Source organism: Drosophila ficusphila, unplaced genomic scaffold (assembly GCF_018152265.1).
Source record: "Drosophila ficusphila isolate 14025-0441.05 unplaced genomic scaffold, ASM1815226v1 contig_414, whole genome shotgun sequence".
Lineage (NCBI taxonomy): Eukaryota > Metazoa > Arthropoda > Insecta > Diptera > Drosophilidae > Drosophila > Drosophila ficusphila.
The window spans coordinates 11,584,216-11,601,745 of NW_025064328.1; the positions used below are offsets into that span (position 1 = coordinate 11,584,216).

The 17,530-nt window shown below is 39.5% G+C and overlaps 2 protein-coding genes across 51 annotated transcripts in view; one reads left to right on the forward strand and one right to left on the reverse strand.

Annotated features, from left to right (window-relative positions):
- LOC108096522 (microtubule-actin cross-linking factor 1) overlaps positions 1-10,737 on the forward strand; it is a 72,515-nt gene extending 61,778 nt beyond the window's left edge. For 19 of the 50 annotated variants that reach the window (XM_017198179.2, XM_017198180.2, XM_017198181.2 and 16 more), the window contains 14 exons: positions 25-1,984; positions 2,040-2,214; positions 2,479-2,538; positions 2,862-2,906; positions 3,313-3,384; positions 3,539-3,713; positions 3,845-3,962; positions 4,031-4,260; positions 4,319-4,436; positions 6,045-6,238; positions 7,513-7,786; positions 8,308-8,491; positions 9,067-9,153; positions 9,475-10,737. In XM_017198179.2, the coding sequence (XP_017053668.1) occupies positions 25-1,984; positions 2,040-2,214; positions 2,479-2,538; positions 2,862-2,906; positions 3,313-3,384; positions 3,539-3,713; positions 3,845-3,962; positions 4,031-4,260; positions 4,319-4,436; positions 6,045-6,238; positions 7,513-7,786; positions 8,308-8,491; positions 9,067-9,153; positions 9,475-9,616 (3,834 nt within the window). In that variant the 3' untranslated portion in view covers positions 9,617-10,737. Of the gene's footprint in view, positions 1-24; positions 1,985-2,039; positions 2,215-2,478; positions 2,539-2,861; positions 2,907-3,312; positions 3,385-3,538; positions 3,714-3,844; positions 3,963-4,030; positions 4,261-4,318; positions 4,437-6,044; positions 6,239-7,179; positions 7,359-7,512; positions 7,787-8,307; positions 8,492-8,825; positions 8,892-9,066; positions 9,217-9,474 lie in introns of all 50 variants that reach the window. The other 31 variants (XM_017198198.2, XM_017198200.2, XM_017198166.2 and 28 more) reach the window with 12 other exon arrangements.
- A 947-nt stretch (positions 10,738-11,684) lies between these two features.
- On the reverse strand, positions 11,685-14,992 carry LOC108096563 (endoplasmic reticulum metallopeptidase 1). Its single transcript, XM_017198257.1, has 11 exons — positions 14,933-14,992; positions 14,165-14,859; positions 14,018-14,102; positions 13,834-13,954; positions 13,620-13,774; positions 13,175-13,558; positions 12,824-13,119; positions 12,693-12,762; positions 12,473-12,619; positions 11,922-12,413; positions 11,685-11,862 (listed from the first exon to the last, which is right to left on the reverse strand). The coding sequence occupies exons 1-11, from the start codon at positions 14,951-14,953 to the stop codon at positions 11,701-11,703; spliced, it is 2,628 nt and encodes an 875-aa protein (XP_017053746.1). The 5' UTR covers positions 14,954-14,992; the 3' UTR covers positions 11,685-11,700.
- Positions 14,993-17,530: the final 2,538 nt, after the last annotated feature.

A 17,530-nucleotide genomic window follows, 5' to 3' on the forward strand; every position in this document is an offset into this window, starting at 1 on the left:
TGACTTATTTATCTGTTTTTTCAGATCCCTGGAGACCCACAACTGCTCGAGGTTGAGCTTGCCAAGCTAAAGGTTTTGGCCAACGATATTCAGGCCCATCAGAACTCAGTGGATACACTGAACGATGCCGGCAGGCAGTTGATTGAAACCGAAAAGGGTTCTGTGGAGGCCTCAACCACGCAGGAGAAACTGCGCAAGCTCAACAACGAGTGGAAGCAGCTGCTGCAGAAGGCCAGCGATCGCCAGCACGAACTGGAGGAGGCTCTCCGCGAGGCTCACGGTTACATTTCCGAGGTTCAGGATATTCTGGGCTGGTTGGGCGATGTTGATGCTGTGATTGGTGCCAGCAAACCAGTTGGTGGTCTTCCGGAAACTGCCACCGAGCAGTTGGAACGCTTCATGGAGGTGTACAACGAGCTGGATGAGAACAGGCCCAAGGTGGAGACGATTCAGGCCCAGGGACAGGAGTACATCAAGCGACAGAACCAGATGAAGGTTTCCTCCAGCAACCTGCAGCATACTCTTCGTACTCTGAAGCAACGCTGGGATGCTGTTGTATCCCGTGCCTCCGACAAGAAGATCAAGCTGGAGATTGCACTCAAGGAGGCCACCGAGTTCCATGACACCCTGCAGGCCTTCGTGGAGTGGCTTACTCAGGCCGAGAAGCTGCTCTCGAATGCTGAACCCGTCTCTCGAGTTCTGGAAACCATTCAAGCCCAGATGGAGGAGCACAAGGTGCTGCAGAAGGATGTGAGCACCCATCGCGAAGCCATGCTGCTGCTGGACAAGAAGGGAACACACCTCAAGTACTTCAGCCAGAAGCAGGATGTGATCCTGATCAAGAATCTGCTCGTTTCCGTGCAACATCGCTGGGAACGAGTGGTTAGCAAGGCAGCGGAACGCACACGTGCTCTGGACCATGGCTACAAAGAGGCCAGGGAATTCAACGATGCCTGGAGCGGCATGATGCAGTATCTGCAGGAGACCGAACAGGTGCTCGACCAGATCATCGAGGAGGCCACCGCCTCCAAGGAGCCGCAGAAGATCAAGAAGTACATTGGCAAGCTGAAGGAGACGCATCGCCAGCTGGGCGCCAAGCAGTCGGTTTACGACGGCACCATGCGCACTGGAAAGAATCTGCTGGAGCGGGCGCCCAAGGGCGATCGCCCAGTGCTGGACAAGATGCTGCTGGAGCTCAAAGAGCAATGGACTCGTGTCTGGTCGAAGAGCATCGATCGCCAGCGCAAGCTGGAGGAGGCTCTCCTCCTCTCTGGACAATTCAGCGATGCTTTGGGTGAGCTGCTCGACTGGCTGAAGAAGGCCAAGAGTCGCTTGAACGAGAACGGACCCGTCCACGGAGATCTGGAGACGGTCCAGGGTCTCTGCGAGCACCACAAGCACATCGAACAGGATCTGCAGAAGCGCGCCGCTCAAATGCAAGGTGTTCTCAAGACGGGACGCGATTTGGAACGATCGGGCAACAATCCCGAAGTTGGTCGCCAACTCGACGAGATGCAGTCCATTTGGGAGGAGGTCAAGAGCGCCGTGGCCAAGCGAGGCGAACGCCTGCAGGTGGCCCTCGTGGATGCCGAGAAGCTGAATGCCCGTGTCCAAGCTCTCTTCGATTGGTTGGATCATGCCGAGCACAAGCTGCGATATGCCAAGAATGCCCCCGATGATGAGAAGGTCTCCCGCGAGATGATGGACATCCACATGGAGTTCATGAAGGATCTGCGCTTGCGCGAACGCGAGAAGAGCGATACCTTCGAGTACGCTGAGGACATCATTAGCAAGGCCTATCCCGATGCCATTCCGATCATCAAGAACTGGCTGTCGATCATTCAGCAGCGCTGGGAGGAGGTTCGCCAATGGGCCATCAACCGCGAGTCGAAGCTGGAGCAGCACCTGCAGTCGCTCAAGGATCTGGACGACAACATTGAGGAGCTGCTGGCTTGGCTCAGCGGACTTGAGGGAACGCTGTTGAGTAAGTGATTGAATAAAGTAGAAAAGGGATAGATGTTATTCAAAATTTATTGCAGACTTGAAGCACGAGCAACTGCCAGATGAGATTCCACCCGTGGAGAAGTTGATCGAGGACCACAAGGAGTTCATGGAGAACACGGCTCGCCGTCAGAACGAAGTGGACCGTGCCTGCAAACCAAGACAACTGCCTCCAGGAGCTCGAAAGCCATCTCGCAGCGGCAAGACGCCAGTGTGAGTAGATCAAAACTCAAGCAAAGATGCTGGTTAAACTGTAGCTCTTTTGTATATATTATAAATATCCTCTGTATATTATTATTTTGTATATTTATTTTTGCCAATTTCTCTTTATATACTTTCTTTTGTATCCCACCACCTTATTGCTACAATATTCAAAAACCAAAACCAAAAAATATCCCCGCAACGTCTTGCACACCTATTTCTCTGCCTATCCAAAAACCACACCGACCAATGAACCCACCACCAACCGACCAACAGTCGTGGCTCAAGTCACGATCTGCGTGAGCAGTCACCCGACGGCACCCTGAGGCGTCAAAGGTTTGGCCGCAAGTTTATACTCTAATGCCCGCTACTCGTTTCATCCACTTACCCAAGTGGCGAATGTGCTTACTCACCAACCAACCACACACGAATGGTCTTAGTGATTGCCTAACATCTGATATCCCCCAAAAACCCCAACCAAGATACTCGCTAAATGCCCCAAAGTAGCGCTAAAATCTGTAGCTGCTAACGCACAATTCATTCCACTCAAGCACTCCTCAAAAAATATCCACTCTGCTTAATCACTGCTGCTAAAACTTCTGCTTGTTTAATATTACCTATTTCTTTACCTTATAATATAATAATATTTTTCTCCACAGCTTCAAGGGATCTCGTGACCAAGGACTCAATGCCCGCAAGGGAAGGTGAGTTATCATTGTGACTAGATTTGGTATTCAAGAATAGATAGATTCCGCATGTACTTCAAAATTCTAAAATCGAAATTCTTTTGTTTTCAACTTTTCAACTACTTTCGGAAATGCTGCGTCTACAACTATTCGAAATATTTAAAAACATATTTGATTTTGTATACTATAATATATGTATTATTTATGTTACTGGCTATTATTACTGTGTATTGCGTATTTTGTTCGTTACTTTACCATTTTGTTTTGTCTCTTTTTGATTCTACTTTCATCTTGTCTACACACTGCGCTATTACGTAAACGTTGCTCATACCGCTCGAATATCGAATATCAAAAAAAAAAAAAACTATGCATCTTGCTGCTTTATTTGCCTATGTCTATGTCGAAAAACCAAATCTCTGAGCAGTCGTATCACGCCCACTCGTGACACGCCCGACAGAGATCGCCTGCCGCACTACGGCCCAAGATTCTCGCCAAGGTAAGTCCTAGAAAGCCCACAATATCATCCACAATATCATCTAAAAGCTGTGCATGTCCTGTGCTCGTGTACAAAGTTTGAATTTAGTTTGGTTTTTCACTTGTGTTGCTGAATGTTTGGAAGTCTGTACTTATAATCTCTATATTAAATTTAGCACTTCGGGTCCGGAGTTGGAATTCCGTTCGCCACGCGCCAAGCTTCTGTGGACCAAGTGGCGCGATGTCTGGATGCTCTCATGGGAGCGCCAGCGTCTGCTCAACGATCATCTTCTGTATCTGAAGGATGTGGAGCGTGCCCGCAACTTCAGCTGGGACGATTGGCGCAAGCGTGTAAGTATTTAAATCCTATTCAAATTATAAACGATACCTCTAACAATCATAAACAAAAAAGCTCCTTCGTTTATTCCTTGGGTTTCCTGTAACTGAATAATGTTAATATGCATTTCTTTCTCCACTTAAAGTTCCTGAAGTACATGAACCACAAGAAGTCGCGCTTGACGGATCTGTTCCGCAAAATGGACAAGGACAACAATGGCATGATTCCACGCGATGTCTTCATCGATGGTATACTCAACACGAGTAAGTTTTACAATAACTCTTATTAATACTTTATTATAACTAAACTAAAAACATTAATTTACCTTTAGAATTCGACACATCTGGCTTGGAAATGAAGGCTGTGGCCGATCTGTTTGATCGCAATGGCGAGGGTCTAATTGACTGGCAAGAATTCATTGCTGCCCTGCGTCCAGATTGGCAAGAACGTAAACCAGCCACTGATTCTGACAAAATTCACGACGAAGTCAAACGATTGGTCATGCTGTGTACCTGCCGACAGAAGTTCCGAGTGTTCCAAGTTGGCGAGGGCAAATACAGAGTGAGTACAATCAAGGAAATACCTTTAAGCAAGCAACTAATGTATATATTCCTTACAGTTTGGAGACTCCCAGAAACTGCGCCTGGTTCGCATCCTTCGCAGTACTGTAATGGTTCGCGTTGGCGGCGGTTGGGTTGCCCTGGATGAATTCCTGCAGAAGAACGATCCTTGCCGCGGTAAGTAGACCATCTATGCGAAGTTATTGAAAACACTCTATCTAGTTGTGTTGCGTACACACACATTTTTGAATTTTGTTGGACTTCATCCATTCCACATCAGTACCAGTCACATACATTCCATACAAATATCTACAATAATATTCTAGTGTAATCTTGTAGTCCACATTTTTAATATTCCACCCAAAATCATGCATTTTGTCTATACCCAGATGCCGTGCATCGTTTGATCATTTCATTTAAACGCATTCATTTCACATCTAGGTACAGTTGTGCTTAACAACTAATTATATACTATAATGCCAAATAATAATAATAATAATAATATTACCAAACGGATATGGTCATTTAACCAACCAACAACAAACCAACCAACAATAAACTTCTGTGCCTAAAATAATACTAGCCAAAGAACCTGGAGATTTAAAAAAGAGAAACCTTTGTTTAAACCTCATCATTAATTCTGGTCCAAAAGTTGCCTAAACAAAGCTAAAACGAGATTAACAGTGTGCCCAATAAGGGGTGTTTTATATTTTAACTGCCATGCAGCCAGCGCCAAAAGCCACCTCATACACAATAACCCAGCCAACTGAACTCAACAACCGAACCCAACGAAACCCAAAGTCCAATTTAGCCAAGGGTTTGCCATTTACTCTACTCATGCTCATTTTTGTCGCTTCGATATTATAACTGCGTAACAATTTGCTGCTAAAAGTCCATAAAAAACACACACCAACGCCCACCAAAAAAAACTCCTGCCTACCTACTGTACCTATTTCCTATTAGTTAGTGATATTAACCAGGTTTCTCCACCAAACTTTTAGAGGTAGTCGAAATAACCATATAAAACTATTTGTAAACCAGTAATTAAGAATGCTTTCGTTAACCCTATTCTGCATTAGAACTAACATCCTGCTTTATTTGTTCAACAGTCTAGCATCCTTAGTTAGCTAACAGTGAACGTGCAACCTGTACTTCATGTTGCGCCGCCTCTGTTAACTAACAGGGGCTGTGCAGACTGTACTTCATTTTGTGCATTTTATGTTTGAAGCTCCACCGATCTCGTTGTGCGTCCTCTAGTAAAATTGAAATTTGTGTATTAATTTGTGTTATTCGTTTTTCGTTTTTTACTAATCAAATTTTATGTTTACCCCTTTTTCTTTTTTTCCAAAATGGTTTCCTTTGTTATACCGAAAATCGATTGAATCTTGATAAATCGAATCCGATCAAATATACATAAATGTATACTCTTCGCTTGCGCTGCCCGCTCGCCACGCCCACGACCACGCCCACCGCCCGACATGCACCCGCCTGTGCCCACACCAAATACTAAACAACAAAAAAAAAACATACAAAAAAAATCCCAAAAAACACAAAACTGAAAAACAAAACTGTGACAAATACTTTGCGGTAACGAACTTTCGTTGTTATTGTTGTTGTTTATATGTTCGCCCTACAACAAAACATTGCCTATCCGTGTACATGTGTTATATATGGGTGCATATGCCGCCAATGTCAATATGCATATCAATGCCTCCAAATGCATCTGACACTGCAAACTGCAATCGCTACCAAAATGCTACCAATGCCACTGTTATCCGGGATCAGCCAAGGGACGCACTAACATTGAGCTACGCGAGCAATTCATATTGGCCGATGGCGTATCGCAGAGCATGGCCGCATTCACGCCCAGACGTTCCACGCCCAATGCGGCCGCCACTGCCTCCTCCTCACCCAATGCCCAGAATGGCGGCAGCTCCAACTTGCCGCCATACATGAGTGGACAGGGTCCCATCATCAAGGTAAATCAAACAGCAAAAGAATCTGAAGCTGAACAAAATGGATCACCTGTTTCCCAACCCAACTCTTATTATCACATTTGTCCTTAATCGGAATTGATATTGTTTGATTTTATAGAAAAAACTTTTCCCTTTTTTTCTTCTAAATTCTAAAAACATACAATTTATTTGATAAAACTTAAATATTTAAATATTTAGTTCAGATGTTTGAAAGCAATTCTATTTATCAGGCTACATTTTTTGAAATTATGTGATAATACTATTTCTTCCTTAAACTTGTTTTAATATTTGCTTCAATAATTCGTTTTAACTACCTATACGAATTGATGAAATACTTGCTTACTTTCATTTTGTAATAAAATTTTTATATAATTCAGCTTAAATATGTTAAAGCTTTATAGGATCACAAATTCTTTATCAATTCCGAATTGGACAATCTTGATTTGTATTGAAAAAAGGAAACATGTGTTAAATCGTTAAATGGTTAACGACAAGAAGTTAAACCTTTACTCAAATCCCGACCCCAGTCCATTTACCCATCCAAACATCTCCTCATCCTGCAAGGGCACAAGGTAAGTGCTCCTTCCATCCTTTTTGGGTTCGTTGTGTGTGTGTGTGTTGTTGACAAAGAAAAGCTCTCGCTGCTGCGCCGCCGATTTTATATATTTTTTAAATGCATGAGAACGGAGTACTTTCGTATAAAAATTTATGTTTGTTCTACTGGTATTTTTTCTTATTATAGTATATATCAATTTTAAAAGTATTTGCGACATTTTTGAGTTGATGCTAGTGTACAGTACACCCCACACTATTCATGATGAGGTTGTTTAGGTTATAATAGGCCAGGTTAGGTTGTTGCCAAGGGCTTAAATGATCATATACCGTTTGCCAGCGAAGATAAATCCGTTCACTGTTGGTTAAACGTATCGAAATTAATTCCCTAGCCGACGAGCACTTGGCCGAGCTAATGCCAATCTTTGAGAAAATCCGCGCTCAAGACCAGGTTCCATGCGCCTTTCCCATTCACATGGGTGCCGGCGGTACGGTGTTCGTTCGTTGCAACACCAGCCGCTCGGTGCCGCTGAGTCCACATGTGCTGCATTGTCATCCAACAACACACTGGGTAAGTTTGCAGGGTGCAGCAGGTGAAAAAGAGAAGAAGAAGAAGGAGAAGCTGCTCCAGGAGGAGTGTCCATAAACGGTTTCATTTTCACGGGGTTACTGGGTTTACTACAGATCTGAAATATAATACTTTATTTGTTTTTTTTTGTGTACAGGTTCGAGAGCGTTCGGTTCGCTCCATTCCCATGTCGCGACCATCGCGCTCCTCACTCTCGGCCAGCACTCCCGACTCCCTGAGCGACAACGAGGGCAGCCACGGTGGTCCTTCGGGCCGGTACACGCCCCGCAAGGTCACCTACACGAGCACGCGCACGGGTCTCACGCCAGGAGGCTCCCGCGCCGGCTCCAAGCCCAACTCGCGCCCGCTCAGCAGACAGGGATCGAAGCCCCCGTCGCGACATGGCTCCACCCTGTCGCTGGATAGCACGGGTAAGTTTAAAGGAAGTCACAGGATTAGGAAAAGTGTAGATGGATAGCTAAAAGATTACTTAAAATGGGTCTTTAAAGAATTTAGTTTGAAATAAACTGGGTAAATTGAGTTATTGGGGTTGGGGTAAAATATTACATAGAAAAATATTTCCTATGCAGTGTTACATTTTTCTTTCCTTATTTTAAAAAAGGTTTACAACATTTCGGTCATTTATTTTGTATATTTTTAAAGACACTCCATTCTCATTTACTATATGATCTTAAAACAGGAGCTCCCAGATATATTGTTATAAAATAAAGTCAATACATTTTCAAAATATTTACTAGTTCGTTTCAAATTAAAGTTGCTCCAAATAACGTCTGGTTTATCCCAACATTTTTTATAGTTTGCAAACGTATTAAAAATGTGTTCTAAGTTTCATAGAAAACCAGGTTATAAATCTACAAATCGTTTAAATCAGAAAACTTTTAAGAATTATTCTCTAGAACAAGTAAGTTAACAATTTTTGTTTACCTTTCAGACGATCACACGCCCTCTCGCATTCCGCAACGCAAACCCTCGACGGCGAGCACCGCCAGCGGCACCACGCCGCGTCCGGCGCGACTTTCGGTGACCAGCACCACGACACCGGGAAGCCGTCTCAACGGCACCAGCACCATCACCCGCAAGACCGCCTCCGGATCAGCCAGTCCGGCTCCCACAAGGTAGGATTCTAGTCGTAAAACAATCCATCGATGCGAGAAAAACGGGGACATTGGGCGGGAAATGATACACTAATTTACCAAAAACTCTTATTAATTTATTATTTTTTATTTTCACACTGTTTTCGGTTTACCGCATTAACTATTGACCAACACCACCACTCACACAAACAATCAACATCATGAAACGCTAACTTACAACTCCAATTGGCATTTGAACCATTTGAAATTTGCTTGAACGCAACTAAAAAATGCAACTAAAACTCGTGCCTGAAATCCCTCTCAAAAACGATAAAAAAAAACCAAAAAATATATACAAAATTAAAAACTGAAACAGCAACGGAGGCATGAGTAGATCATCCAGCATACCAGCACTAACAGGCTTCGGCTTCAAACCAATTAGGTAATAAAGCAGCCTCGATTGGCGAACACCACTTAACATAATTACATACTCATAAGTTTAGGCTAGATGTAAGATCGTGATCATGTACTGTAGGCAGCGGTTATGGTTTACCTTTGCTAACTTAATTGTTGTACTTACTACCTCCCCAAATAAAAAAAAAAACAAACATCTAAAGCCGGCCATCACGGATACCGATTAAGATACCCTCATTCGATTCCAAGTCAACATCGCCCAGCTCGACTACGAATCCAACCAGCTTGGGGTAAAGTTGATAAGCATACAACAAAGACATTAACTAGTCAATATCCAACTCAGTTTATAGCAAGTAATTATGATTTATACTCGTCTAAAGTTATTTGTTAAGTTACCCTGTTATGTTCAACCTTTTTTCCGAGCATGTGAATTGTTGATGTGCATGTCCATGCCATTAAAAATTAGAGAACAAAAAGCGAAAAAAACTGCTTCGACTAATGCTTAAGTTCGATAACTAAATTATAATACATTTTTATGTTATTTTTATGTGTTAAAGTGTTTTTTGAATCATGTAAAGACTAGAAACTAATGAATTTTATTTCGATATCAGGCGGAACATCAGCGGTAGCTCCACGCCATCCGGAATGCAGACGCCGCGCAAGAGTTCAGCGGAGCCAACTTTCAGCTCCACAATGCGACGCACTTCCCGAGGAACCACGCCCACGGAGAAGCGCGAACCGTTCCGGCTATAGAAACGCCCACTTCTAGATGAGATGAGGATGACAATAGAGAAGCAAAAGAATGCCAATATCAAAACTACATACACACAACTTTACGTACTAACTACGCACTGAAGTTCTAAACTAAAACCCAAACCAACCTCCCCCGAAATTAATCGAGACTACATTAGTAATGAATGTAGCAGGAACAGCACACAGTTCGAAAGAGACTAACTTTAAAGTGCCCTAAAGAAGTTGAAGGATGAGCGAAACAATTTATAGATGTTTATACTATATATATATTTTGTAAAAGACACACACACACGCAGTTAAGTTGAGCAGGAATGCAGACATATAGCTAGCACACAAAGTTGATCAGACAAGCAACCTACTTACGAGTACTACTAAAACTAATACTACCTTTTGCTACTACTAATTTGTAATGCCCACTACCCCTATTCACTAGTTATACACGTTTCCAAAATTATGATTTGTATATACTTATAAAGCGTAAATTAATGAAAAATACACTCCAAGTGCTCTAAGGCAATTAAACAAACAAACAAAAAAAAAAAACAAAAACTAAGAAGAAAAAAATATCGAAAAAAACGTATAGAAAAAATAAAACATTCGAATGAAATGTCGTCGCCTTTGCTGCAATCCAACTTGAGTCTACGGGCTCCATTGGAATCGCCAGTCCAATGGATCTTTTGACCAAGAAGGGGGTGTGGCAGAGGCGGAACGGCCAAAAAAATAACTAAACCCGTTAAAGAGATAAAATTTGATTTTGTTCTGTTATTAAACTAATAGGAAAGTGAAAATTGTAAGCCGCGTAAAGAAAATATTTAATTATATACTAAAAGTCATTACTATAAGTTTAATTAATATTTAACTGTTAAGCGACAAAAACCACACACACACACAGATTTTGTATTGCATAATTATTTTGTTTTTTATATGCAATATCAGCGAATGAATTACGATGCAGAAGGGCGAATGAAAAGGAACCCGTTTATATAAATATTGTAAAATACTAATACTAAATTATTTTGTTGTACGAAACGAAAGAAATGCATTAAAACACGTTTTTTGTAATTCTATTAAATTAAAACAATTTAAATGCGAAATAAACATTTACAAAAAATAACAACATATACGAAAGTCTTTTTATTTTAAATTTAAAAGTAGAAAATAATAAAAAATGGCTAATCAAACTCCTTATGCAAACATCCAGAAAGCTTTGAAAGTCTGATAATTTAATGGATCTTTGCGCTAAATCCGACTGATAACTACAAAAAGAAACTATTAAAACAATAATAATTTTTTAATGACTGGAAAATTTTGAAACTAATCTAACCACTCATGTATACGAAAGATTATAACACTTCAAATTAATTACACTTGATTTGATTAGCGATAGGTGATTTTTATGATTCCAGTACCTTCGAAACAATATGATTGCTTCCGATTAAAGAGCCGTTAAGATAAAGCCTCGTGCCAGTCGATATTTATCAGGGATTTATACAAAGGGTGTAAAGGATTATAGAATATTTACTATTTTATGTTTTAACTTAATACTCTAATCTTGTTGTTTCGGAACTTTTACATACAGGAGCTTAAAAATTATATACTAAAAAAATATTATGAACCTTTTAAAAGGTCCTTTTAAAACTACTCACGAGGTATTCAAACTGTTGTTAAACTTGATCATAATAATGTCTCAAGAATTTGGTTTCTTTCTTTCTTTTGATAAGTGATCTTTATTGTTTTGGACCCACCACAACCTAATGATTGTTCCCGATTTTATAATCTTACATGAACACGCACAATTTGAATTTGATAGCCAGATAACTCTTGTTCTACCTATCAATTTTTATTGGCTTATTGGTTAACTTACTTATTTTCTTTTTCTGACTACCTAAAATTTCAACTTCTATTTGTGTTAAATATTATCATAAAATATGATCACTGTAAAGAAGGTTTTTAAAACATGACCCATTAATTTGTTGTTTAAAAAATATTATGTACCCTTTCCTCCACAAGTAATGGGTATACAAGTGAATTATTTTCAGTATTTTCTTTTTTATTTTTTTGGGTTTATGTTATATAATAACAATTTAAAATTGGAATTTCTTATAGAAAGCTGGCCACTGAATGGTCACGGCGTATTCGGGGAATGTTTTGTCGAACTGCACGGCTTCATCATCGCCAGCAACGTGCATGTACTGTGCCGAAACTCCCAGCTGGAAAAGTGGGACATCGAAGTCGGCATCGGATTTCTAAAGAAATAAATAAAAATTAAAATCACATATAAAACCATCATTAATGATTTTCTTACCTTAAGATCGATGTAGAAGTTTAGTGGCGTATCATCGATTCCATAAGAGTAGTAAATGTGATACGGTGGCTCATTGGTGGTTAAGTACTCATCCAGGAACGACCAATTGCTGACGGTCACATCCTCGTTGGGCTGGATGAAAAGGCTGGTGTGATCCGTGCAGTTCAGATTGAACTCGAATCGAATGGTTTGGCCATCGGATAGAATGGTTTTGTTTAACAACTCAAGAGTGGGTTCCGCTGGAGTCCAAACTGGATTCTTTCGCGGCAGCCACGTGAGATAATCCATGGCTTCCACCCAACGGTGATCGTACAGTGGCACTCCACACATCATGTACTTGGCACAATCGGACGTCATGTTGACCAGGCCAGTCAGATCCACACTGGATTCCAGCAAAGGAGTAACTCCTCGACGATCTTGGAAGTTGAACAGATATCCGGACTCATCCTTGCTCACGGTGCCATCGTACTCGTAGAAAACCCTTCGCACTTGCTGTAGGTTCATTGAAATATTAGATATATACTTTTTAAATATAGTGATTTTGAACTAACCAAATAAGGAACTCGTTGAACATTGGTCTTGGCGCGATAGGGGAATCCAATATCGGTGGAAGTAGCAATAGATACAGCAACAGAGACCGAAGCCAATAAGCCCAGCAGAATTACACCAGATCGGCGAGACATATTAACAAGTAAAATCTAAAGCAGATAGAGAGGAGTAATCATTAAAAAATTATCAAAATTAAAGGTACCAAACAGCACTGAAACTTACCAAAAATCCCATAGATAAAATGGTACCCAAGGCAGTCAAGCCACCAATAATCAAATCCGGATTGGTATCCCTTTAAATAGAAAAGAAAATAAGTAAACTTTTAAGAGTGGTAGATAAATCAAGATACTTACTGCCCAAACCTTCCCATCATTGGAGTGAGAATCACAATAAAGCAGTAGAAGAGATAGCTGTTGTACAAGAAGGGAGCAACCTGTACAATTTTCAAGATGCCCGTCCACGAAAATCCACGATCATGCAAAGTGGTAATGAGATTAAAGGCCAAAGGAACGACGTAGAACACTAGGGTCCATGTAATAACGTAGGTGGTACGCAATCCATAGTAATTGATTCCAATGCAAAGAATAGAGAGCACAGCAGCGTGTCCATGAAGAATCAGTTGAACTTGTTGGGGATAGGCAACTTTATCCTGTTTAAAAATGAATGGTTAGTATTTCGAAATTTCAACAAAGAAATAAACTTACATCGCTCTTTAGCTGCAAATAGACAAAGCTGGGCAGGGCAAGTCCAATAAGACTTGGGCAAACAAAAAGTCCATATAAGAGCGATGGAGTGGCAAAATAACTAAGCGAAAATCCATATTTGTCCAATCCATAAGCCACCAAAAGCGGCAGCGCCAGTGCCAAAACAAAGGCTATAACCTGGACCACTAAAACCAATATGAAGGAGCTCAAAACGTGTCCGGAGTTCACATCCGATTTTTCAGCAATTCGCAGAAGGGATAAATAAACCAGGACAATGGCTGCAGCAGCGACGGCATAATTAAATTTAGTTCCGGTTTCCGCGGAATAGCTTATGAGATACAATCCCAGGACATCGAAAAAGATGGTGTTTCCTCCAGTATACGCCTGATTTTTTTAAAATGAAATTCTTAGTTTGAATCCCTATAATTCATATAGAATAACTTACACTGGGATCATTTAACTCGGCGGCATTGGAAAGAGTTTGAACCAAACCAAGAAGATTGTCTCCTGTGTTTTGCAGAGCAGCCCGTGGAATCACATCAATGCGATCCCATTTTGTATGATAAACAAAACCATTGATGCACTGACCAATATCCAGACCTGAGATTAAAAAGGTTAATCTAACTGAAAAAATATATTTAATAGTTGTTTTAGCTTACCAACAAGGTCTCCGTATTCCACAAAAATATCAAAATCTGTGTAGGAGGGCACAAGACCAGTTTGGAAAATTTCCTCAGCCATTGTGGTAGAAAAGTAATGCTTGGCGCCCTTTTTGTATATCTGTTAGATAATAAATCAATTAATTAGATAAATATATAAACAGGTAAAACTATAAAATCTTACATTAACCAGCCAAGGATTTTTTGGTCCTGTTTGAAACATAATTTCGCGACCTCCGCTGCCAGCTGCATCCAGATTGATAACAACCCTTTAAGAAAATAATTTCTATTAGTTTCTGAAACTATAATTACCTTGCAAACCACAACTTACTTGCAGTTCTTAGCCCACTTGTGATAGGCAATAAATCCATGGGAGGCCTGCAAGGAATTCTCCTCGGATCCATTGATCAAAAAGATAATTGGATGCTGGAAGGTTTGCTTGGAGGAGGAGATCACTCGTAGGACCTCCAGGATGGAGACCACCATATGACCATCATCACCAGTTGAGGGACTTGTAGGCTGTGAGTCAAAGTGGCTGTTCACCAGGATGTAATTTTCGCTGGTGCTTCCCTTGGGAGTCAGCTTGATCACGATGTTCTGAATTCCCTGATACATATTCACCAGGTTCCATTTCACATAAGCACCATAAGCACGTTGCACATCGATTTCCATATCAAACAAGTCGGTATTGACATTTTGCTGTATCAGATTCAATTCCTTTAAAAGAAACTGAACTGTTTTGTGCTCATTTCCATCGCTTCCAACCACTTTGGTGCCAATTGCCTCGAAGTCATACAGATTGGCTTGGGCACGCTCGGCGATAAATACACCTTTTGAGGCATCTTCAACAGTCAGGGGTTCTGGGAGTCGGTAGAAAAGTGGCTTCACTACCGCAATGAAGAGCATTCCCCAGAATAGAACAATTCCACCGGCAAAATACCACGGAAGTTGAAAGTATTTCTTCTGTTTTTTCGCATTTTTCCTTGAATAGGATTTCACTCCGTCTTCAATAGGTTCGTCCAAAATCTAAACGTGAGTAGCAGAAAACGATTTATGATTGCAGAGAAAACTAGATTAAATATTTATCCTTGATCCTTACAAGTTTTTCCTTGTCGCCCATATTATTATTATTTTTAAAACACAGGCGAGTTAGCTTTCCAAGTTGCAAAGCTCGACTGACTGGGATCACATATCAAACGTCTTTATATTCCTAAAAATAATCTTAAATTCGTAATCAATCATATCATAAATTTTTTATTACACAAATTTTACAGATTAAACTTTGGGATAGTTGATATATAACCAACCCTAATAGTGTTTTTTTTTTAGTTAAGGGGTTATATACCTTTTTGACCAGAGAAATACAGGGTTTTTATTTATTTTTTTTAGCATGTTACCATTGTTTTATTTAAATTCAATAAAAATTTTATCAAAGTACGTGTCCTTAACTTAATTCGTGTAAAATTTTGAGTGAAAATTTTGAGAATTGTGGAAGTTATAGTCCTTGCCGCAGAAGTCCTTTTTTAAGTAGTGGCTAACGGTGAGCATGAAAACAAGAAAACGGCTCAACGAAAAAAAAAAAACAAAAAAACTACGTTAGTATATAGTGTTACCTAGTTCGTGAACGAAGGATTTTACGAAAAAAATTTTTTACAGTTACAGTGATTATTTTTTCAAAAAAACCGATTTTTCGAGGTCTAATAATTTAGTTTTTCGCCCCAAAAAAATAGAAAAATTTATCGAAAATAAAATTCCTTCGTTCACGAACTAGCTATTGTATCTACAAACAATCCCCCAAAATTTCAAATCGATCGATGTAGTGGTTACCGAGATATCGTGCTCACCGCAACGACCTTTTCTCAAAAATGCGATTCCGAGATAATCGCGGTTAAAGTTTTAGGTGGACATTAGGTAGTCATGCACACCGTGCGCTATGAACGGCTGTATCTTAGGTTCTAGTGCCCCGATCTCTAAAAAATTTTGCAGACAAATTGTTGAAAGTATGTACATCAAAAAAAAATCATAAAATTTTTTTCGATTTTTTGATTCTGAAAAAGGTATATAACCCCTTAAGATTTGATTATCTTGTTTGCTTTGTAAATAGTTTTATTGTAAAGCACTTGCTTCAATTTAAAACTATCATTTATTGTTACTTCTATTTTAACTTGACTTTTTTAACCGACCTACCTTCATTATTTTAAAAACTGCTCTTGGGAGCGCCATATTTTATAGTGTTCAATAACCATAATACTAGCTGATATGTTTTATGGCAACTTAAACGATTTCAATTTCTTTTGTACAATCTTTGAAGATAAGAAATGATTTTTTTTTCTCAAGCCCACCGCAACCCTTCTAATATTGTCACCATGTACTTACCATAGAGAAACATTTACCTATCGTTTGTTTAACCAGCCCGTGGCAACGAAGTACTTAAAAGTACGTTAACAATCGAGACATTATTTATGGGTTCATAAAATAGGTTCTTTAATTCGGAACACACGAGTCGTAATAAAATTCATGTTCCTTGATGATAACACACCTGTATAAAAAATTTGCAAAAATATGCAAAAGCAATGATTCCAATACAAAAAGTCACCAGTACTTCAACCCAAGAAAAAGGAATAGTAAGAAATCGTGTTGTTAACTTGTTTTTTATTGTATGAATAGAATGTCTGGCATGAGTCGACATTTTTGAAATCCAAATTTTAATATTTATTCATTTTTATATTAATACATTTTTTATTAAAAGGTATAACTGGATGCTTTGTAGTTAATATCACTCGTAAAACTTTCGGTAAAATTGGTACTTGATTTGATTTTGACCAGTTTAAAGAATTGGCCTTTGGGCAATAAAATCGTTTCTTAAAGCATTTTTACTGAACTCGGAAGTGCAGCTAAAAAATGTCGAGCTAAAAAAACCAAAAGCAACTAACCAACAATTTTTTCGAAATCCTTTGCTTAGATAGCAAATGTTACCCGAATTTATTAACTTAAAAATCTCAGAAGAATGTTTGAAATTAAATTTATGACAGCAATAATATTTACCGTACCCACTAAAACGTAGGAAAGCTTAAACAGAACTTTTAAAAGGTTAAAAAAATTGTGAAAAGTGTCCCGCCAACTGATTTATGAAATAATAACCGTATAATTGCTGTTATCAAACAATCAATGAAATCTTGATTAGCTTTGGCCACTCGTTCTTTTGAGATTAGGAAGCCCATTAGACGGCGATTGATTGCTGTTGTAATTCAACTAAAAGTTAATCTCTTATCTACACATCTTTTTGTTGCTTTTTTACTTAGCCACTAAATCAGACTAGAAACTTTGAAAAATTTACGGGGAGTCCCATAATTATTTAAATCTATAAATAATTATTTAAATCTATTTATTATGAAACCCACCTAAAATATATCGGTTTTTTGTTCCAAAGTTCTTAAAAGTTTTTTTATTCCATTCTGTGGCACCAACAGTTTTTATAGCACGTAATTTTTGTTTAATGACCTGGATTCTTATAACTAATTGGCAGTGAATGGATTTGTTTAAAATTTCCCATGCCTTCTTATCACCTCCCTAAAGTCATAACTCAGTTTTGTTTTATTTATAGAGAATCAAATGATTTTGTAATATGAACATTTAAAATTTGGCGCCTTGTCGATAATACGATTTAAATCATGCGTGATTGCTTTAACAGAACAAC

Excerpts from the sequence above, each read along its gene's own strand:
- LOC108096563 (XM_017198257.1), bottom strand. The coding sequence starts at position 14,953 with ATGGGCGACAAGGAAAAACTT. Across the intron at positions 13,955-14,017 it reads AAAATCCTTGGCTGGTTAAT|ATATACAAAAAGGGCGCCAA; the intron begins GTAAGATTTTAT and ends ATTATCTAACAG. Across the intron at positions 12,620-12,692 it reads TTTTATCTATGGGATTTTTG|ATTTTACTTGTTAATATGTC; the intron begins GTAAGTTTCAGT and ends TATCTGCTTTAG.